General features: G+C 33.7%; 1 protein-coding gene across 1 annotated transcript; it reads right to left on the minus strand.

Moving 5' to 3' along the window:
• Positions 1 to 3,611: 3,611 nt before the first annotated feature.
• LOC128556999 (histidine--tRNA ligase-like) lies at positions 3,612 to 24,000 on the minus strand. Its single transcript, XM_053543360.1, has 8 exons — positions 23,868 to 24,000; positions 18,989 to 19,120; positions 17,897 to 17,983; positions 10,090 to 10,209; positions 6,654 to 6,749; positions 6,062 to 6,187; positions 4,510 to 4,617; positions 3,612 to 3,812 (listed from the first exon to the last, which is right to left on the minus strand). The coding sequence occupies exons 2-8, from the start codon at positions 19,076 to 19,078 to the stop codon at positions 3,618 to 3,620; spliced, it is 822 nt and encodes a 273-aa protein (XP_053399335.1). The 5' UTR covers positions 19,079 to 19,120; positions 23,868 to 24,000; the 3' UTR covers positions 3,612 to 3,617.
• Positions 24,001 to 24,722: the final 722 nt, after the last annotated feature.

The raw sequence follows: 24,722 nt of genomic DNA on the forward strand, positions 1-24,722 counted from the left end.
AGGTCCAGAATTGATCATGGCGATGTTAGTCTTGAGTGTTGTACATTTATGCGGTAGCATATAGCACTGTTGCTGTCCGTACATCCGTCTGAATGTCCGAAATCTGGTGTGTCCAACTCCTCTCACACCTTTAGCCCGAGTTGCTTCAAGCCTTTAGTGATGAACAAACTTCACGTGCAGATGACCATAAAGGAAGGAGCTTTTGCTGTGACTTTTACCACATTTATGGTCCTTTGACAGTCATGCTTTTATAAATATAGAGAGAAATCTTGTTTGTCCAACACTTTAAACACGATTGAAATGATACGCTTACATCTTCCACAGATTAACTAGCTTGATGTGCAAATTACCTTAAAAGCTTTTGCTGTGATTAATTTTACAGCAGTTACGGCCCTTCGATAATTTTGCTGAACAAATCTTGTGGGTCCAACTCTGCAAATACTATTGAAAGTTTCTTAGATACAGGACCTTGGTGTGAAGAAAGAAATATTGGACTTTTTCTTTGCCTAGTTTTTCTAGAACTATGGCCCCTTTTTTTGCCCCCACTTTGGTGGGGAGTGGGGGGGGGCAAATAGATTTGCCCTTGTCCTTCCGAGAATGTTGTGTCGCGCCTAGCTCCAAAAGTATTTGATGTAGAGTCACAAAACTTTACAGGAATGTTGGTCAGCATGTGTAGTTGTGCACCTGGGGTTTCGCGTCCAGATTCATTCAGTCGTGTAGGAGTTATGGCCCCTGACTTAGTTAAAAATTGGTTATTGGTCATTTTAATGTTGTGTCGCGCGTAGCTCCAAAAGTATTTGACCTAGGTTACCAAAGTTTACAGGAATGTTGGTCAGCATGTGCAGTTGTACACCTGGTGTTTCGCGTCTGGATTCATTCCGTCGTGTAGGAGTTATGGTCCCTGACTTAGTTAAAAATTGGTCATTTTAATGTTGTGTCGCGTGTAGCTCCAAAAGTATTTGATCTAGAGTCACCAAAGTTTACAGGAATGTTGGTCAGCATGTGCAGTTGTGCACCTGGGGTTTCGCATCCGGATTCATTCAGTATTGTAGGAGTTATGGTCCCTGACCTAGGAACAAATTGTCCTTTTAACGTTTTCGCGCGTATTGTTTTCCCAAAGTTGATCTGTGTACTTTGTCAAATAGCGGGGGCATCTGTGTCCACAGATGTCCCATGGACACATTTCTAGTTAATTTTATAAAATAGGCTGTGGTGTGTAACTCCTCATACACTTTCTGAAGGAATGGATTCAAAGTTGTTCAGAAACTTACCTGAATACAATTTGCTTCAAGCGCTTAATCGAACATCCTTTATGTGAAAATTGTCTGTACTAAACTATGCGCATTATGTAGGGGATGTTCTACGGGTACAAGTGTATTTAATTTTGGATTCCCATTTTATTTAATAAGATATTCTAGTGCATGAATACGTGTAATTACCTCCTCAGCGTATTATTAACTCACTTGAAGCACAGGCTTATAGTGAGCTATTAGTATAGGCGCATGGTCCTTCACACTTCATCCATCACCAACATTTAACTTTATATCGTCATAAACTACCGGTCAGAACAACACAAGTATTTGCTTTGTACTAACCATTTAAGGTGCTTTCTCAATTTTTTTTTCAAACAAAGGCACTTGGCAGCTAGAGCTAGAAATAGACAAAACTTTAAACAATTTCGGTATAACATACTAATTATAGTAATTATTAGGTCCTTTCCCAAATTTGTTGAAATAGGGGGGCGTGGGGATGGGGGGAGGGCATTTTTGCCCCTTTTAAGGCCTTCCAGAGCTAAAATATAAATAACTTCAAATGACTCTTTATGAAGTGCTTGGCAGATCTGTAGTATCATTATAAAGTCATCTCCAAATGTTTTTCAAATGGGTGCACTTGGTTCCTTTTAGGGGCCGCTAGAGCTAAAACTAGCAAATTTAAATACCTTAAAACGACTTCTTATCATGAACGATTTTTTTTTTCACATGAACCACTTGATGGATCTTTATTAGTCTTGGCCTGAATCATAAGGTGTTTTCTTTAATTTGTTCAAGTTGATACTCTTGACCCCTTTTAGGGCTGCCGAGACCTCAAAATAGAAAAAAAACAACTTTTCCGCAAGAATCACATGTTAGATATTCATCAAATTTGGTCTGTAACCTCAATATAAAATCTATTGATTTCAAATGTGGATACTTGGACCCTTTTAGAGACCAATAGAGCTAAAACAAAAATACGTTTAAACAACTTCTTACGGACAGCTTGATGGAGCTTCATTAAGCTTGGTTTGTAAAGTCTTTGTATGGTCCTCTTCCAGTTTTATCCAAATGGGGGCACTTATCTTTTTTGGGGGCTACCAAAGCTAGAATATAAATACTTTTAAAGAACTTCTTCTCATGAAGTGCTTAATGTATCTTCATTAAACATGATCTATTGATATTTTTCAAGTCTTATCATAGATTTCTTCGATTTGGTCTTTTGGTCCTTTAAAAAAAAGGGGGATAAACTATTTTGAACATTTGAATAGATGCTTTTGCGAATGGTTTATTTAGAACCGACAGTTTGTTGTAACGACATGTCTTCCTACACTGACAACAAATATGTTTAAAATTTTAATCTTACTGATTTTTAAACTACACAAAAAGTATTTTATACTTCAAGTAGCCTATTAGTATTTTAAAACAAACAATTCCAATATATTCGAATATATATGCTTAAACATCTGAACATTTTACCAGAGCTCAGTTTTGCTTCAAAATACTTACGCCCCCCTTCGCAGAAGCAATGGTAAATTGCTTTGCACCTGTCGGTCAGTAGAGCCCGAGCATCTGAGAATCGCTTAATAGCATTCAAACTTGGTAGTATGATTGAGTTTTGAAGTAGTTCCACTCAGTAATTTGAGAACCACTTTACCCAGCGCCATCGATCTTGGTGGCCTGATTAGACTTACGAAGTAGATGACCCCTTTAGTTTTTTTGGGTCAAAGGTCACGGCCACGGGGACCTGAACCTTGAGAATGTTTTCTGTTCTATAACTTGTGAACCACTGGATGCAGAACCTTCTAACTTAATAGCATGATTGGGCTTATGAAGTTGATGACCCCTACTGTAGAGATTTACCATAAGCCCTCTTTAAACAAGGGTAACAATCTGTTCATACAGTGAAAGTTTGGCGTAAACACCGTTTGTCAATCCTAATCCTGTCTATGTTATATCAATGCAATGGAAAAGTAAGCTATCACTGGAGACATTTAGAATGTATTACAACTGATCACTTATCTAGATCTAGCGTTAAGTAAAATAAAAAACCACCGGCACTAGATCAGACAGAAAATTACATTGTGCATGTTATGCCCTTCTCCAAAGTATACTATAAAAATGTGGTAATGCATGGGAAAATATGCTAGCTCTTCCATTTTATTTTACTTCTTGCTGCATAACGATATGAAATTCACATTAAGTAAAATAATTTGAAGCGAGAAATACACTATAAAAACAAAGTTCGGATACTTTTTTCATCCTTATTTAAGGAAATAATTTGAAATTCATAATCATCGGCAAAGCAGTGAGTGATATGCAGTGAGTGATATGGATTATATCTCACTGATAAAATACAGTATTTCATCAGTTAGCATAAAATAAAATGATTTTATTTAAATTATTTGGTTGAAATTTATCATTTTTCAGAAAAAGCTGAAAAGGAGTCCAGAATATACTCACCTTATCTAATTTATCAACTGCTGAACAAATGGTCCTGAATTTGTCATCGGGCACACCACATGCTGCAAACATTCCATCTAACAATTTTCTGTGGTTTACCTGCGATGTGAAACTATAACTGTGGTATATGTTTATAAAACTGTTTATAAAAAACAAGGAGACTATTCTTACATGTGAAGTTTATATAAGCCATATCTATCACGATGCTATTTATACTGAGAAAATATTAAAGATTATTCAACAAACAGTCAAAACCTGTGATAAATTTCATTGATTCACTGAAACAAGAGCACCACCTGCAAGCGCCAACATTTGTCTGAAAAAGACCAGATACTAAGCATAATGTAGAACAGAGTTATGGTTCTTGTCTATAGTTACTGGCCTACCAATTCTCATAATAATGACAAACAAAAAGTACAGACTTTCTAAACTACAGCTTACACAGTTTCCGAGAAAATGGACCTAAACAAAAGTGTTAAACGGTGCCAAGGCCAAATATCAAGTGACGATAATACGTGCACTTTTAATAAACACCAGAAGAGCTAATAATACATACTGCTTAATTTATAACCACAGATAAAGCAGGAAGTTTGTACAGAGCAGTCTCCTAATTCAAATTATTTATCCTGTGCTCCTTATGCTTTAAGCTGCATCTATGTATTTTTCCTATTGTCCAAAACAAATACAGAAATTTTACAGAAATTTGTTACGTAAATGCTCAAAATATTTTTACATTCTTTCAATAAAAGCATATTTTATCATGATTGAAACACCGTGTACCTTTTCTACAGCTTACCCTAATTTTGTATTCTCCGATATCTAGCTGTGTAAGAATCTCTGCCACAATCTTTACACATTCTGCATCAGGTAACATAGTGTCAAACTGTCCAGCAATGTCAAAATCCTGCAACAGGTTATTTATTCAGCGTAACTGCAATGTCTTTACAATGAAGATTATACCTGAGCCGCGCCGTGAGAAAACCAACATAGTGTGTTTGCGACCTGCATGGATCCAGACCAGCCTGCGCATCTGCGCAGTCTGGTCAGAATCCATGCTGTTCGCTAACAGTTTCTCCAATTCCAATGGGCTTTAAAAGCGAACAGCATGGATCCTGACCAGACTGCGCGGATGCGCAGGCTGGTCTGGATCCATGCTGGTCGCAAACCCATTATGTTGGTTTTCTCATGGCACGGTTGAATACATTGTAATTCTTCATAAATGAAAATATATAATATTGACAATAATACACTTTTGTACAAATTATTCAATACATACAGACATAAAAACTATAACATGCAATATATGCTTCATGAAAATGTTTACTGCAAAATTTTTATTGCACATGAAATAGAGTAATATTCCAAATTCACTTATAGTTAAATCTTATCAGCCTAATGAGCACTTTCTGGTTTCACAAAGATTATAATATTACAATCTGATACTAGCTATAGATGCATAGATGCAAATGGGAATATTCAATATGTGGGTGACTGTTTGGGCATTGCCTTATTACTGCAAATCAGTAACCTGAGATCTGGATATTCCCTTCTGTGTCTACAACCAGAGACATTTTATCTTTTCATGCAAACTTTAATTCATAAATTATGAACATGTAAAGCAAAATAGTTTCTATAAAGCACTCTTCCTTAAGATAGAGTACTTTAACATAAGAAAGGAAATTAATGTCAATAAACAGAAATGACAAAATCACTTTTCAAATACGAAGAACAACAAAGTTTTAGTTTAATTTTATCGTGTGTAGCGTAAAGTTACGTTTCTTCGATGTCATTTTTAAATTGAGAAATATACTTTATATAAATGAAGCAAAGAGATTCAAACTACTGAGTTATTTGATTTTCATCAAATTTTACATACTAAAGCAATATATAATCAATGCAGGAATTGTCAGTTGTCATAAAGAGCACAAGAATGATTCGGAATGGGATTGCCAGATGGGTTTTGCCGGCATGACTAAAATCAACAGACACGCCAGTCTGGTGTGCAAACAAGAACTTCAAGCATCTTCTCAACTGTTGATACTGATTTACTATGACAGTACTTTCAACTTTAATTCTGATCAAGCAGAAAAAAGATCATTTCTGCAATTCAATGTTACGATATTTCTATTTCTTGGGACGAACAATTCCACATCATCCTCTGTATATATAAGATAAATTTTGGGCAAACCATTTTTGCTACCTAAACCGGACTTGCTTAATATCAGACATATTGCACTACTTAAGTTAGATTCTAAATAACTCGTCATGTTAAATTTAAAATTTAAATAGCCCATGTTTTATTTCAAAAATAACAAATGGATAACATTCTTTATGTGAACTTTACTTACACACTGGTAGAACTCCCTGAACCTTCCTTTAGTCATGGCTGGGTTATCTCTCCTGTATACTTTAGCTATGTGATATCTTTTGATTGTGGTAATTTTGTTCATGGCTAGATATCGCGTAAATGGTACCTGAATATTTGGTCAAGGTAGTAAAAATATAACAAATGAAAACTTCAAGAACAATAATAAAGTGTATATGATATTACTACAGCAATAGCACTGGGCAACATTTCTTTAGAGCAATAGACCAATTCACAGCATCTGTTAGGGACTTTCATGTTAACCCAGTGATGAAAAGGCCAATACATGATATCTCCTTGTATTGTCTTTTTTTTTCAACATGAATTATTAAATACATGTTAAAATTATTATAAAATCTGCATTCATTGCTTCACATAACTGACCGCTCCCACTTGCTAACTTGGCTAATTTAAAAATAAGTAGATGACCCAGTTTTCTATCACATACACTTTCAAATCATGCTACGTACTTCTTTGCATGACACAAGGAGTGCTCCTTATCATATGAGACAAGTGCTCTAACTGCAAAGTAATGCAAGCAACATAACTTTTTGAGCTAGGATATGTAAGGATACAGTAAGGTCATATCTTAGTGACAAGAGTTCTCCCCCTTGGTCTTTCAGATCATAAATTAGCGTCGAGTCTTCTCCATACTTCCCAGTCAACGTTTCCTATAAAGTAAGAAAAATTCAATCGTAAATTCAATACAATGACAAAAAATCAACATTTTTATGCCAACCTACATCGTAATATGATTATCACACATGTGTAAACCAATCAAAGAACAACTTTGGGAGTCATCAGACGAAAGGTTGAAATGGCAAGGAATGCCTTAATTGCACATAAAAGCCATCTCAAGACCTTTATAACGCTGAAATAATTTTTAAGATCAGACCACTTTAGAAAAAGATATATTGCAGTTTGAAATTTAAGAAGGCAGCCATTTTAGTGTGCTTGTGAGGTCAGTTACACACTGCTGAATTAACCTTTTAAATAGATAAGTTTCATATGGTTCTTAAGTGTAAGGTGTTAAACATTTTAATTATTTTCACTCTAGCTAGAACAAATTGAGAAACTATTTTATAGAAATAAGTAAATACAGTTCAAACAGAAATTTAATAAATCTGCTATTTTTTTTTTTTTTTTTTTTTTGCTATGGAAATAAAATGGCGGCAATTTTCATTAAATATTTAAACGCTCTATTCTCATTTTTCAGCAGATTTTGAAAATTCTTTGCCTCTTTTAATGATTAATAAATCTTAGGCTAAAAAATATGTGTGGTTCAAGTAACCAAACCGACCCTATTTTTTACCACCGACCCTAAGACTGTTTATCACGTTTGGGAACGAAAAATTTTCGCGGTTACGAATTAGCCTGAGACGAAACAATAATAAAAATAATAATAATTTTAGTTGAAGAATCTTTGAGACACAAATGAATTAAAGCAATTTTCTTGTTGTTTTTTTTTTCACGTGCCCAATGTATAGCACTGATACACGGGGCGAATTTGTAAAAGCCCCACTTTTAGTTGGCATTTTCGCTATACATTAATATGTATGGAATGAAATAAAAATTGATATATATATAACGAAACTTTAAGCATTTTAAAAGTCATAAAATAAAATAAACAACTCTGTTTGAAAATAAATGACATTTTAATGAGAAGATTAAAAACTATTTTTGATTCAATGTGAAATTAGGATGTACTGATTCAAAAGCAAATTGCATGGTTAAAGTATCAAATGGAAAATAATGGCTACTACTTCTGGCACTTCTGGCTATAAAATGACTCCAATGTTTTGCAACTGGCTTAAGCCATGGCTACAAGTGTGAAAGAGCCAGTGGAAGCTCCTTTCAGAATTGCTAAAGAATAAAATGTTTACGACATATAACGTGAACAACATTTATTTTGCACGCGGCCGCATGGTTCCCAAGATCCAATCAAATAATCCGTTTCAAAAATTTAGAACCGCCCACTACATTTTACCCCATATATAAACAGCCCACGCTTCAGGAGCGGTCTTTTTTCCTGCAAATTCCAAGAACGAGAGGTAGACAGTTAAATTTTTAAAAGTATACATTTAGAAAATAAATGTACATGTTTAAAACCGCACCCACCCTTCCTTTTTTTCTCGGCTTATATTATCTATTTTCAGTGGAACAACACGATTTCAACCATGGTGCCTGATACGTGAAGGTGGTCTCTTAATACGATACTGACTCCAAACCTAGGATATCGTCATGACTGGATTCACGCATGCGCACAACACATTGAAATTATAGATAATAAACATTCAAGTTCGCTAGAAGCAAGTGATGATACAGAACACTTTTTACACTAATTTTCTAATTCTTGTTATGGCATAATACTAACATGCATCTGCAGAATGTATTCTGGGATTTTCTACCGTAATCGGGGAAAATCTTATTTTATTAAAATATCTATCATTCAGTCATGGCCAAATTAATGCCAAACCTTAGCTAATTAAAAACGTAAAAATGAAAATGTTTTGTCTTATATACTTACTGTTTCATTTACAGCTAAATCACATTGTAACGACATTAAACAAAAGGATAGTTGAAACAAGAGTCCATTGAATCTCGATTAAAGTACTAAAGTACTATATATATTTGAATGTCGTTACGGTGGGATTTTATTTTCACGGGTACAATAACTACAGTGCAACCTCTCTACAACGGCCCTTCCCTTGAGCAACATCGTTTTTACCTCAACTCCTTTCAAATGCTCCCAGAAAACCACGACAGGCATAGCATGCTATTTTGTTAAATATTTCAAGGTTTTAGATGATTTAACAAGTTACTTATAAATAGAAACATCTACTTCAATATGCTTTGCCTGTTGTGGGTTTTGTGTCCGAGTCGCGTTGCAAAATAATTACATTTCACGCAGAAGTCTGGTTTAATATTTTTGCAAGGATTCGAACCTTGGTTTTAATCCGAAGAAGGGATTATGTCTTGACCAGTAGACCATCCTGGTGCATGTAATAATAAAATGGCACTAAAGATTGTATTATACTAGTATTGGTGATATGTTTATTACACAAGTATGACCACTTATGTTTGTTACCACTTGCGTCAGGGAGAAAAGCCTACCTACCTACCCTATTTTTTTACCAATGTTACCTGAACCACACATATATATTTTTTAGCCCTAGCAGAAATACTTTACATAACAGCAACATTGCCTTTCCCTTTGATCTTTTTAAAACTTCTGATGTTTTTAACATAAATAATTTCCATTAAAGAGAATTTATATTTTATGAGTAAATTGCGCTAAGAAAAACAACTGCCATCATAAATTACAAATGTATAAAGTAAACATGAAATTTTTAACTTTAAACATCATTCCTCTGCATAGCGGATAGTGGTTATGGAGTGAGATGTTCAGCATTAAGAAACCGAAGGACCGACTGATTTCTTTGTGGTGAACATTTCACTTTACAGCCCACATCCAATGTTTTTCCTACTTTTTACTGGAGCTATAAATAAGTCAGCATCTAAATACCTAGTTATCTTTCTACAAGGATTTTGTACAGGTAGTACATCCAACACACACTATGAGAACAGATTAGAACATTTTGATGTGTTTCACATGTGACTGACTGAAAAAGCAGGATAGACACTATGATTACATGACTCCTTATATAAATCGCCAGTCAACAGTTTGTACTATTGACCAGTCTATAGTACAAAAATAAATTTTACCAGGCTAAGTTGAATTTTGAAGAAAAACTCTTGAAAACTTATTTATGATACCTTGTTATAAAACACACACTGAATGAATGTTGGTCAATGGTCAAAACTATTGCACTTAGTTCTTCCGATCTCACGCAATAGCTCTGACTACTGGCTGACAAGTCGCTCTGTTAAGTATATATTATACATTATAATGCATGATGGTCCATTATGGTGTGATGTTGCACATTCAAATAGGTATCTCACAACTGACTCCTCTCAGAAAATCAACTTATTTCTGTCACACAGACATACCTTCAATTCAAATACTGGTGTATCTATCGTTTCAGCCCCATGACGTTTGAAGCAGCTTATGATGGTTTTAAATACACCTTCTCGTATTGACATCTGCAGGGGATTGTAGTCTCGAGTGCCCTGAGAAATATAATTCAAACATAAAAACAAGTATTCAGCGATTTGACAGTAAAATGAATATGTCTCAGTAAGAGACCTCTATGGTCTGTGGGCCAGTTTCTGAAAGTCCTCTAGTTTTTCGATTTCGTAACCCAGAAATTAGGCAAAGGTTCATCCAATTCAGCCATTAATACATTCATTCCGGGATTGTTTAAGACCGGATGTCGCTTTCTACCGTATGTCAAATAAAAATTATACACATTTTAGTAAACCTTGTGTATGAAAAATGCGGAATTCTCTCTCTTTGAAAGTATTGTTGGCTACACACGAATTCTTAACAGATTGTTTCAATACTGACTTTCAGATATTAGGGTTTTGCTTATGTAACTGTTCTAAATCAATTAAAGCTTCTCTGTAACAAAGTTTTCCAAATTTTGACGATTTCTACCAAAATTTAGGGGTCAAAATACCCCACCCACCCGAGCTACATTTTTGCCATTTTAAATAACTCATAAAATTATCAAAATTACTATATTTTTTAATAAGACATCATCAAATAATTGTGTTAAGATTCACAATTTTATATATTTTCATGAGAAAATATGAAATATTGCAATCACTTTAGGTTATAGACAACGTGCATGCAAATGTAATACATATAAATCACATGCTGTTTCTCAATAAATCAAGCCTATTTGTGTTTCATTCAGAAAGGTTTTGGGTACCAATAATTTTCTTCTATTTTAGATGTCAAAGTAAGCTTACATGTATAATTTTAACCTTTATTTGATAAATATACTTTAAAATGTAACATACGTAACAGCCGCCACTCAAATTTTCCACCTTGAAGAATTAGCAGCATTGAAAATACTCCAGCAATTGCATTTGTATGCTTTTAATTAAAATAAACTATGCACACATGACCGTTATAATTTTGTTGGACTTAACCCTGTAACTATTCTCAATTATAGGATGTCGACAAACTACAGTAAAACAACGATGCCTCTTTCAGCATCACTGTAAAGATAGCATAGATTTAATAGCATTTTATTGATTCTGCTTCAAAAGATAGCATATTGATAATTAACAATATACTTGGTTACAGTTTGTACGCAGTCTGAATATTTTTGTCTTTCATTCAAAATAAATACAGAACGTGAGGGTATCTAAGAATCAAATATACGTTACCTAGGTTTTAGTTTATACTTATTTGTTATAGCTCGATTGTAATGAAAGCTTCAAGCCTTTTGAAACCACTCTTTGAGTCCGCTTCCTGGAGAAACCAATACTGGTGCCATATGAGAGGTCATGGTCGTGATCCTAGTGAGGTTCGAAACCAGAACCACTGGATGAGCGGCCGGCACCTTATCCACTAGACCACCTCTCCTACCTAGGTTTAAAAGGTCACCTATTCAATTTTATATTTCGTATATAATTATTCTAGGCTAATACATAAATCATGCTTACTGGCATCGCAAAGCACCAACTCAGTCAGTTTTTACAGCATTACAAAGATGAAATGAATAATATATTATGAAACTACGTTACCAAGATTACACAGAACATTAAGTAATATTAAAGCTACATTAAGTAACATTAAAGCTATTATAGTTTTGGGGTTTCGATGGACTTAGGCGGTTTCAAGACAGAGGATTTTATATTTTAATGCATTGTTTTGATATTCACGGAAGGTAAGATTGTATTCATCACTGAAATTATCGGTTTATATGCATTATGTGTTCAAAGTTGCTGATATAATTCCTGAAGTAAATAAACACGGCACATTTTGAACTTATGGAGCATCATACATATACAGTACAACATGGGTACATGTAGTGAAACAAATGACACTTTTGTAAAACATGCTTTTTAAAATAGTTCTGTTTCTGACCATGATGATTTTCAAATATCACTTAAAATGTGGGACGGAATTACTGAACTACGAATTCATATTACATTCCCTTAACGGAAACATAGATAAGACTCCTTGTTCATATCCTGATTGTGGTATCATTACTGTCAGTTCTGCGTTCTTACTAAAATTCAATATTCTATTTTCAAAACTATTAACAAATACAAAGAAACTAGTTCGTTCAAAAATTGGTGTATTTCAACTGTTACATTTAGATTACCTTGGTATGTAACTGTGTTTCAACCATTAAGTCTAGTAACTACCTTAATCTAATTTCGGTAACGTATGTTTCAGAACTACACAAGAGGACACATTATAACACCTATGTACACCATATGACAGAAATATACTCTAAATTTTGATATGAGAGGTTGCGTGGAAGTCACTTTTCGGTATCAGTATCAGAATAAGTTCATCATACACGTATAAATGCATATGTACATACTTACAGAGTCTGTACTATTTGCTTGGAAAAAGCCAGTGGTAATTTGATATCTTCATGACATATCTGTAAAAACTCTTTTTAGTTAAGTGCTTTATTCCGTAGTAAAATCATTAAGCTACATCCTAAAAGGGATTGAAACATACGTTACTTTAAATATTAATTACAACAATACCAATAATTATTGCTCATTCTTGCATAAAACCTTTGTTTTTTGCCGATTTCGGGCATGCACAAACAGGGAAAAAACGTGTACAAACAAGGAGATTCTCGTGAGCACGCGCTGTTGGTGAACGTTTTGAATATGCTGTTGCGGGTCCAACGTAAGCAAATTATGGATCCCGAATCAATTTTGGCCGAAGTCGAAAGGTCCGAGATTTATGAAATCTTTTCATCTGCATTTTTATTAAAAATATCATTTTTCAACCTAACTTTACTTTAACTTGTAATAAGCGCTACCTCTCTTGATACGCGACTGAATTGACGTTCCTTATTATTGTATTATTACGCGTATTTGACTCAAAGTAAGTTTACACGCCGCGATTTAATCCCTGAAAATGATAGGCAAACAACATTTACAAAAATACAATTTCGTTTTCCAAATTAATTTGAGTCGAGAAAGTTGACATGCTAACTTTAAATCTTACACTAAAACTTTTAAAAAATGTTTGTGTCTACGTTACACATCTATGCAGTCTACTGATGTAGTGATGGTGTGTAATGTAAAGCATAAACATGACGAAGTGTAAAGTTTGAAGGATTTTTCCATAGTTAATGAACATTTGATGAACAGAAGGTATTTATTATATATTTTTCAATTTATTTGTAGATCTCACCAACCATGTTTGAGTTTATAAATCCAATCTAAATTGATTATATCGATGTTGGAAAAATTCAAATTTTTGTGTTTATCAAACTTTGATCGCGATGGGGTGGGGTGCAAAGCAAAATTTTCTTGTTATAGGCCTAGATATTTCATTTTTAACGACATGAAGAATATAGGTATCGATACCAGTTTCTATAAAACGATAATATTTACATTTAAAAAGCGTAAGGGACAGACTATTAATTTAAACCAAGCAGAATTGTGTTCTGTCGGCACCTCACCTGCACATTGTGTAAAGACAGGATGCCGTGTATGCCATTTTCTCATAATTCAGAGCCGCTAAAGTTCCTACCGATATATCGTAAAAAAGGTGGAGTCATGCTTATTTTACATATATTTAATATTAAAGAAATTACCACAACAAGAATGTCCGTTCGACATGTATAAAATATGCACTGTTTCTGTATGCCCTGGAAATGCATAAATAAAACATGTGTCCATAACAACCTGAAACGGCCGACTTCGATCGGCTAATGTCAGCTGAATAGTCTTGTTTTTTTTCGATATTTCCAGCACTTTAGTTGTGTTTTATGCAAGAATAGCGATAACACACGTTTGTTTCGTGAAACAACATCTGCAGAATCCCTCGGGCTATGTTGGTGCACTCGCCCTACGGGCTCGTGCACCAACCAATCCCTTGGGATTCTGCAGATGTTGTTACACAAAAAAACGTGCGTTAACCCTACATACAACCAAATAAAAAAAACAGATACGATACACGACTTTTTGATTCCAGGACTTGCTCAATTTATAGCTGCGAAGCTCTGTACTACCTATTCATTATGTCAAGCAAATGCATGACTACAGATATATTCATAACAGTTTGGCACTATTTCAGAGGAATACGCGTTGAAAGGATTTTGTTGAATGATGTATGATATATCTGACTATTTCTATTTCCAACAAAACAGATAAAACTTTCAAGCACAACCTAAAGGTACATCAATATATATGCATCTTAAATTGCTTTGATAGGTTTAGAACTGTATATGCTCATTTCTAGGATACACTGTATATGTAACATCTATCAGGCAGCCATTCTGATACAAATTGATATTACATTTTAGCTACATTCAAAATCCTTTGAATGAAAATTGAGAGTAACATGTTTAGTTTTAAAAGAAATAAAAGCAGTATTTAAATCATATTACTATTATGTCTTTTATGGTACGCATTTTGAAAATGGCGCCATCTTGATAAAACAATAGAAGTAGTTCATATTGGTAACGTAGTTTTCAATTGAACATTATAAATCCTTTAAAATGTTTAAAAAGACATAAGTGTTTGTACAATGATCTTTTTCACTACCTCAGAAGAAAGTGACAATTTCATGATATGTTCCATTCTCCATTTCTCATTATTCCACTAGGATACACTGTATATGTAACATCGTTCAGGCAGCCATTCTGATACAAATTAATATTACATTTTTACTACATTCAAAATCCTTTGAATGAAAATTGAGAGAAACATGTTTAGATTTAAAAGAAATAAAAGCAGTATTTAAATCATATTACTGTTATGTCTTTTATGATACGCATTTTGAAAATGGCGCCATCTTGATTAAAACAATAGAAGTAGTTCATATTGGTAACGTAGTTTTCAATTGAAATTATTTTAACTTCTATTACAGCAATGATTACTTAAATCTTATCCATATGTATGTTTGCAAACTTACTTTTGGCGACCAGTTTGAAAATGACAGGACAGTATCTTTATTAGATTGATCTGGATAACCAAACTTCAATCCTTGGAAACTTATTTGGTTTGTTTTATAATACTGAATATCTAAACAGTAGTAGCTCATCAATATTTGTACATGTAGCCGATTTCAGGTGGTCATTTTGTGAGCGGTAAAATCCTCTGTAACATGTTTCAATCAATATCAAGTGATTCGTGTTATAGTTTTGACTTTTAAAGAGCTACGCCTCTTTCATATGTGCATGTGTGATGAAATTTAAAGCAGTTATTTGGAAATTTGGAAAGTGGTGGCCGTCTAAATTTGTATAGTCTGCGTAACTAAATAACCTAATTTGTTGGTAGATTAACAAACATACATTTTGGGTGATTTAATAACTACGTACAAAATGACTACTAAGAAGACCTAAGCTAGAAGAGAACTAAAGTCATCAAAATATAAAAACTTTTGTTGCATTAACTCATATGTATAATAATTTTGGATTAATTTGAAATAGCTGTCATCTTGAATAAAGACTTATATTGCTGGATCTGCTTCCATTTTGATGTTCTCCATAGGGAACTTCTATAAAACGTTTGCGGTCGTTTTAGTTTTTGCAATACTTTCATCATTTTTACTGCACTAGCAAAGAATAGGTCTGTCAGTAGGCAATTCGCCCAGAAATAAAACATAAACCAAAGGTTTAGCCAACTGATATTAAAGTGTAAAGGTGTCTGAAATTTTAGTTAATTATTCATTCATTTCGTTTTCATTACTGTAAACATTAGGATTCTGTTCCTTTATAAAGGATTAAAAGTTCTAAAGATTTCTCGCATAAATATATGTACTAATGTGGTGGGTGGGGTACATCAACCCCTACTTTTTACATTTTATTCAGTATATAATACATATCGTAGCATTCTTTGACAACAAAAGTAAATTATTGATTATTTCAGACATTAAAAGATAAGATTTGTTATAAGAAATGTCGCATAAATGTCTCTTTTACCATCCAAATCGGCGATATCCCTATGCAATGCTAAATCGTATTTATTAGACACCAACGTTTTTAAAATCGTCATTAAATTTTACTGACATGTCGCTCAGACCGACATCCACCCTTAAAAGTTTCCTGAATGATAATATAACATCATGGTATAGCTCATCCTTTGCCTAATTTCTGGGTTACGACTTTCAAATTTTTTGGCCTTGGCCCACGGACCACTACTACAAAAGGAGTATGATGGTAAAGATATATTTTGAGCTTCAAGTCATTATCTTATACAGTACTAAAGTTATGTCCAGAAAACGAAACTTGTCAAAAAATTAAGTATGAAAAGGGCATAATTTGGTCAAAATATAAATCAGAGTTTTGGTGATTGTTACCAAACATACAGATGATGATGATCAAGAAATATTTTAAGTTTCAAGTCTTTATCTTATATTGTACTAAAGTTATATCAGGAAAGCGAAGATTGCCAAAAACAAAACAAAAACTTTTAGTACGAAAGGGGAATATTTCTGTCAAAAATACAATTAGAGTTATAGTGATTGTAACCACACATGCAGATGATTATAAAGAAATATTTTTAATTTCAAGTCATTGTCTTTTAAAGTACCAAAGATATGTCTATAAACAAAGCTTTTGAAAAAAAGAAGATGAAAATAATTCCAAGTATAACAACTTTGTAACCTTGACCTTCGGTATAATGGGCCCAGCCCCTGCACATACTTTGTTTGTATGCTGGACAGTGTTTATGTGAACATACAATTAGATACAAGCAATAGTAACAAAGATATGTCAGACAAACAAATGTTGCCGAAAAACTTTAACATTAAAAATAATCTAAGTATAACACATTGGTAACCTTGACTTTGAGCATAATGGGCCCAGCCCCTGCACATACTTTGTTTGTATGCTAGACAATGTTTATGTGAAGTTACAGTAAGACATAAGCAATAGAAATCAAAGACCTAAAGGGCCTGAGAGTCGGCTAATGATTGACCAAAACCTTTGACCTTAAAAATAACATAAGTATAACACCTTGGTGAAATTGACCTTGGGTATAAAGGGCTCAGTCCCTGCGCATACTTAGTTTGTACGCTGGACAATGTTTACATGAACTTACAGTAAGATATAAGCAATAGTAACAAAGATATGACTGAGAAACAAAGGTTTCAGAAAAACTTTAACCTTAAAAATAACCTAAGTTTAACACCTTGGTGACCTTGACCTTGAGGATAATAGGCCCAGTCCCTGAACATACTTTGATAGTATGCTGGACAATGTGTATATAATCAAAAGTAACAATATGACAGAAATACCAAGGTTGCCAAAAAATTTTAACCAAAAAAGCTCACGCCGACGCCGACGCCCGACACCGACGCCGACGCGACTTTGGCACACGATCATACGACACCCTTCAAGCTTCGAATGGCCCAAACAGACCCAGCCCCCATTCCCCATTTAATTCAGACATATCTAGCTCGAGTAAGCACCAAGTCCTGGGCAGATCTATGACATTCTACGAGGAGCCAGAATTCTTCATCCCAAGCAGGGTTGTAAAAATCAAAAGCAGTGAGACCTTAGTGATTTCAGTCCAAGAAATTTTAAAATACAATATCGTGGAGGTAACATATCTACACATAAAAGTGTTAAGATGCAAGTTTGTTCTTCATGTTAATAAGTAAAAAATATTAAACATACTGCTTTATTCTAAAATCTGCAACAGAAGACTGTGATGACTTACAAATTAAATTTTTACAAAGGAACAAGAACTAAATAGTCACCTTTAGGCATTTGAGCACAAAATTTTTTGAAGCCTCATCTCCTAATTGAGCTTTCAATTCTAGTAATTTGGCAACTTCCTCCGATATCTGAAATTTAATCCAAACTCACACTTAAATACATCATGAATATCATAAATGTCTATAGTGTCTTTGGGTACACAATGAGTTCAAAAGGATTAAATCATTTTAATAAAAATCAAAAAGTAAATTTCCAAATCCCTCCATCTCCTCCTTCCAATAAAACCAGTATTACCTCCTGTAGGAAAAGCTGAAACAGCTCACAATTCCCAACTCAAAATCATGCCATTATTTTGTCCACTAGATGCATAAATAGAACATTGATAAAGCATTAATTTATCTCAAGTATTTCAAGTCATTTAAAACATCATTTGTTACTAATCATAAGCGAAGCAGCTTGAGGAAAATTATGTCTGTTTCGTAAGGCACATTTATTTTAGTTAAATATCAAGTATAGCCTTTATAGTGCGAGGTATGATTATAAGATATTGTCACCAGTAATATGTATGAACATTTAATAATTTATTAAACGAATGATGCAAGATACACCTTGACTTGCCTTGACGTCCAGATCTTCGACCTTCGGCAACAGTAGAATAACAACATTGTGTTGCTATCGGCAATGGTCGGTTAATTAACTAAATAGAGCGTTAAGTTATGACGGAATCATTTTTAAGAAACTATGTTAAAATCATATAAACGAAAAAGTTAATAAAGGTCATGAAGGTCGTTCTAATTGTCTTAGGAAAGGCGAAAGGGACCGTATAGGCCTAAATTTCTGTGTGTTTGCCTTAGATGATGCCGAAGAACGAAGATCAACGCGTTGAGGTCAGCGTTTAAACAATAAATTAATAGGTAAGCAAGGTTTAACTTATTTCATTCTTTACACAATGTTCATACATATTACTGGTGACAATATATTATAATTATACTTCACATAAAGGCTTTATTTTATATACATGTATAAAACAAAAAATGACGGTGCACTAGACTTCAGGTCTACTGCACCGGTGACGGTTCACTAGCCACCTGATTTAGCTATACAGAACAATGCTTCATGAGCAGAGATCCTACCACACCCTTGTCAGCCTTTTCTGATTTAAGTTGTCTCACAATCTCTCCTTGTTTCTTTATTTCTTCCTGAATTGCAGCCTTATCTGCCATTGTTTATTCAGTCGCGTCCAAAAAGTCCAAGATGTCAGCTTCCTGCACAAGATCACGTTCGCTGGTTAGTTAAAACTTTTATATAAGTGAGTAAAATTAGAATGATTTTGAAAAAAAACAGCTAAAACAAGAGGGTCATTGACCCTAAAGCGTTCACCTGTGACAAGGCTTCAAGTGTGTTTGTATAACGTAATGGTACAAGTATATAGTTAGGTTTCTTCTTTGTTAGCCTATATTTTGTTAAACGATCATGCCTTTCCTGTTAATTTGTCGTAATATGTCTGCACATTCTGCACAGAATACATAAGTTTAATATAAATTGTTGACCTAGTATTTTATTGTTACATCTTTTATGGATAAGGAGCATAATTCTGTTCTCTTTTTTTTTTTTTTTTTTTTGAAGCGGAGGTCAAAATCGTATACTTCGTGAGAGCATGATTTAAAATGTACATACAGGTATAAAGGTATGCGTGTATGTGAAAACATATATGTCCATGTATACCTTTTCATACTGCATGCATAAATATGTATACTCCCATATGAACAAACACGTCTAGAGGAGATGTTCTTTAAAGAAATTGTAGAGGATGGACATCCAAGGATCCACAAAGCGCACTTCGTGTTTATGTTACCTCCTTGGATGTCCATCCTCTACAGTTTCTTTAATGAACTTCTCCTCCATATGTATGGTGTACCACTTGGGTCAAGGTCTGCTTTGCGTGCGCATACGTTTCAAAATGAAAGTCAATTGTAAAAGTATGCGTGGATTAACCAAAGACAAATATTACATTGACTTTTATGAAATGGCCAGTGCTACTAAGAAACAGTACAGAGAAACTTAAGTTTATAAAAAAATGGAAATGGAAAATAAAGTAAAAAGATACTTAACTTGACAGGGGGAAGGAAGGGTGTGTGCATAGAAGAGACTAAAACCCAATATAGGGTAACATAAGAAAAAGACAAGAGGAAGAACAGAAAGTAAAAAGGAGGGCTATGAGAAATAATAAGAAACAGTTTAACATATAAGATAATATGATATAAGTTAGTGTATGAACAATATGAAATAAGATATAAGTAACACTGAGAAAATTTTTCATTATCTTAAATGGTGGTGGGGTATAGGGAGTATATTATAATAATAGAAGTTAAAAGAACGGAGCGTGTTGATGCGACAGATAATAAGAAACAATATGTGATATAAGTTAAAGCGTACTTTAGGAAGATACATTTGAATTGAGAAGTGTGCAAAAAAAAACTTTAACCAACTTTATTACAGAATCTTAGGTCTACCACATCATTCTTGATGCAACTTTTAATTTTTCCAATCATTATCAATGGAGACATTTAGAATGAATCAAAACAGATTATGCCCTTCTCCAAGGTATATTATAACAACTATGGTCATGCACGGGAAAATATGCTAGCTCACTTCAATTGCGCACGCACAGTTCGGACGGATACTATCGATCCGAGAGCTCACGTACTTTTATTGCAACAATTGAGGCCAAAAGAAGTTTACACAATATTTCATATCCTACATAAAAACCCATTTCTTAAGTGTCAAAGCCGTACCTATTTATATTTGCTGCACTGCTAGCTTTGCTTGACATATAAACATTAAAACGAATTAACTTCAGCGACTAATAATGTAAAGACATATTAAACAGATTGGAAAAAGTAAAGGTAACATTTATTACATTTTTGCAAGGAAATGAACTTTGACTATCAATTATTAGGGCTGACCTTGACTTTTTGCAATAAGATTTGTATTTCTGGTATTGGCTGATACTAATACATTACATAAATAAAGCCCAGTGACCTATGATAACAAACTATTTTTAAGAATAAAAATAAATACCAAATGTGCCATTTTTTTTTATTTTTGACTTGAACATCAAGTTTGCCCTTCATTCCTTTTAATGAATTTCTTATTTCTGTCATTGTTTGACATATATACATTTTTTTGACAATCAGAGAGTTACTGTAATTAAACAGTGAAAAAATGGTAGGCATAAACTTTACCCTATCCCCAAATATTTCTACAAGTGAATTTTAACTCCTAAATCACAAACATAAGTGAACAAAATATAGATAGGCACGGCTTTGACACTTAAGAAATGGGTTTTCATAAAGGATATGAAATATTGTTTCCATATTGTTTTCAAAAATGTGTTAACCTCTTTGGCCTCAATTGTTGTAATAAAAGTAAATGAGCTCTCGGATCATATGCATGTGACTGGAGTACTAAATGTTGGATACGCACAGTATCCATTTGCGGGAACATCGCATTTTAGTGAGAAATGTGCGACTATATTTTCCCGTTGGGTACAGCGGTTCTCATAATATACTTAGGGGTAGGATATAGCGTGTACAGTGGTATTTTCTTTCAGTTCTGGTGTCAGTGATAGTAGTCGGTGTTAACGTATTAATATGATGTACACGTATATAATGTATATAGATGTCATTTAAAACGAAACGTCATTTATGCTTTAATTAAGTCAGACAATTATAACATTATATTCCGACAGAATAGAATACGAAGAGTGAAATGAAACAAGATTAAACTTGCTGAATAATGCATACTGGTTTCCCAGTAGTTTTCGGACCGAAATCGCTATTTTTTGCCAGTAACTTTCAAACAAAACATAGTAGAAACATAAAATTTTCACAGAAAAAAAGCTAGGTTCTTCGTAAACACCATGCAGAATTCGTATTACATTTGCGTTCATAACACAAATGTAGATGAGGCCTCAAACGGGGCAATTAATTCCATTAATATCTCAGTTAGTCCGAGTAGTTTTCCGGACCTTTCATTGTAAATGTTATTACCTTTCTGTAAAAGCAAAGATTTCCGATTTCGTTATATATATTCAAAATTAAAACTTAATTCTAAGGCGTGATGATGATTTGAAAAGTTTATTTCAAGAATTTAACAAATACTAGATTTATAATACGCCTATTACAGTTACATCTAATTACGTTTGACTGACGTTTGTAACGTCATGCTAAAATGACGGGACGTATTTAGCGGACTGGTAATATTACAAGAACGAAATTAAGAACTTTAAATATAATTAACAGCTTTTTTTAAAAAAGAGAGAACAAGACCGGTCTCAAAATTGGTAGTCTAACGCCCTGACCACTCGGGCATGGACACTGCTGCTAAAGATTTGATTGATAGACGGTATAGTAGGTAAATCCCTATCTATGTTTGTTCCTATTTTTAATCAATAATCAAATGCCGTAGCGTAGTTAATATGACGATTTTTTGTGACTTCCGTTTTAATTTTTTACTATCGGAATGTTTTTACTGTATCGTCTGTAAATTAGCAAACTCCAACGCAGTGATCTCCCTTGCCGCTTCGCTCATTGATCAATGAGCGAAGCGGCAAGGGAGATAACTGCGTTGGAGTTTGGTAAATGGGAGCATCAATTAAGGTTATAACACACTAAATAGTTGTTGTTCTTTATTCTATATAAAATCGACCTATTTCCAATGACCGCAGCACACATCAGGACCCATTTTAAATGTCTGTAACTTACATTTTCTTGAAGAATATTGTCAGTGCTAACTAAAGATCAAGAGAAAAGTGGGGGTCATGTTTGATGCAAGAAAAATAATTTCAGTCAAACACACAAACTGCAAAGTCAGCTAAAAAATGAGACCCCAAATTATATTATTTCCATGAAATATTTTGTCATGTTGTTATTTCATTATGAAAATGCTACCTACATGTCAAGCATAGATGTGTCATGTGGTTTTTGCAAAAAAAATGCAAAGAAAATAAGGAAAATAGCTCTACAGAGCAAAAAAACTGAGGACTATTTGTATCCGCCATTATTACCTTCAAGAGGCCTCAATTTCTGCGCATGCGCAATGTAACTGGAATTCCCCTGCAGTTGACAATCTCTTGTGTAAACATTACATCGAAGTAAATTAAAACAACCGGGATATTCAAATAATAAATAAGTTCGGTAATGCTGGGTTTTCGCTGCTATATGTAAACCCATTAAAGGTCTTAATGATTATAATATTGTTACCAAGCGTAAAGTCTATACAGCACGAAACAATCTACTGTATGGTGATGAACATCTATCTTATCAACATAATATTTCCCTATTCACTGTCGTTCAACGATTTATCATCTCAACAAATAGATTCAATACATAAGCTGCGACAATCAACATCTCCCCTCTCCCACCCCCAAACGACGAAGAGAGACAATAGCATAAACAAGCTCGTTAATTCTTCAATCATCATTAAACAAACACACACACACATACACACACACAAACCACACACACAAAAACTTTGCATTATATACATACATTTTTCACATTCATATTACGATTAACACAACATGATACACATACTTACACAGCCTAGTTACTATTTTTCATTTAACCTCTGTTTTTCTTATGGAGCGGAATTCATATAAGTTTTAAGTAGCTTGTTTTCCAATCCATTCGATTGAAAATTTCTTTGTTTGTTTGATTGATGTATGTCTTTTTATCAAACTTAGTTAATTTGAATATAGTACTCATGTTTGTATATACAATTTGTGGAAATAAATACAGTTTAAACTAAATGTAAAAGGTCCGGAAAACTACTTGGGTCCGGAAACTACTGGGAAACCAGTACTCATATAGTAGTTTATCTTTAATAAATCGAACTGAAACTGTTTACATTAAACGTACATGTATTCATTCTGTTAACAATAAAATTAAAACAGATTTGTTTTTCAAAGTAAATAAATCCAGTTTAATCATTAAAACTGCTCTTTCTTACCTGTGATCAAATAAGAAGTTTTTCGATCGTTCGTGGAAAGAAATTCACTTCCTTTTTCAGTTTTAATCAATATTTGCAAAAACTATTTCAAGTCACCTTGGTCTGGCTTTTCCATTATCTAAAGTCACATTCACAACAAAACAACTATAAATCTATTTAAATGGCTTTTAAAGAGGAAACCTAAGCTAGTGCCTAGTAAATAATTTTCAGAATGGTTGTACGTATAAGTTCGAAAATATAAGGGCTTAAATTTACGATTATGATAAGTGCATTAATGCCCATTATGATGTAAATACATGATACACTAGAAGAGCTGAATACTATTGCAACTGTTAACAATTTAATCTACATAAAGCTTCCTGTCCAAGCGATAAGTTATTATTGGCTTCAGCCGATACCTTGATTGACCGTAACACATACCTATACAATAAGATTTTGGATGCCAATAAACTTCCCTAAAATTTGGTCACAAATATTCAAAATGCTTAAATATAAAAAGGAGGTCGACAACAATACAAATACACTGGGATAATATTAATAAGCGATTTAACAAGAAGACTAGAAACAATTCGATAGGAATAATATCTTGAGGAGATACTAGAAAAGTAATAATAAGTTTTTTCTAAGATTAAACCAAATGACATTTAAAAAAACTAAACACACAGCTTCTTTCAAGCAGATATCGTAAATATGAAGATTCTGACCAGAATTCATCAAATCGGGTTGAAAATGCCGCCACTGGAAGATCAACAGTTTTTCTGTTTGACATAGTGGCCTACATTTTGCTGACAGTCATATTATCCAGTTTCAAACCTAACCTAGGTTTCATAGACACATTTTATGACCAAGTTTTAT

The sequence above is a fragment of the Mercenaria mercenaria genome, chromosome 5 (assembly GCF_021730395.1).
Source record: "Mercenaria mercenaria strain notata chromosome 5, MADL_Memer_1, whole genome shotgun sequence".
Classification (NCBI taxonomy): Eukaryota; Metazoa; Mollusca; class Bivalvia; order Venerida; family Veneridae; genus Mercenaria; species Mercenaria mercenaria.

Excerpts from the sequence above, each read along its gene's own strand:
- LOC128556999 (XM_053543360.1), bottom strand. The coding sequence starts at position 19,078 with ATGGCAGATAAGGCTGCAATTCAGGAAGAAATAAAGAAACAAGGAGAG. Across the intron at positions 6,750-10,089 it reads CACCAGTATTTGAATTGAAG|GAAACGTTGACTGGGAAGTA; the intron begins GTATGTCTGTGT and ends CTTACTTTATAG. Across the intron at positions 3,813-4,509 it reads TCGGAGAATACAAAATTAGG|GTAAACCACAGAAAATTGTT; the intron begins GTAAGCTGTAGA and ends TTCACATCGCAG.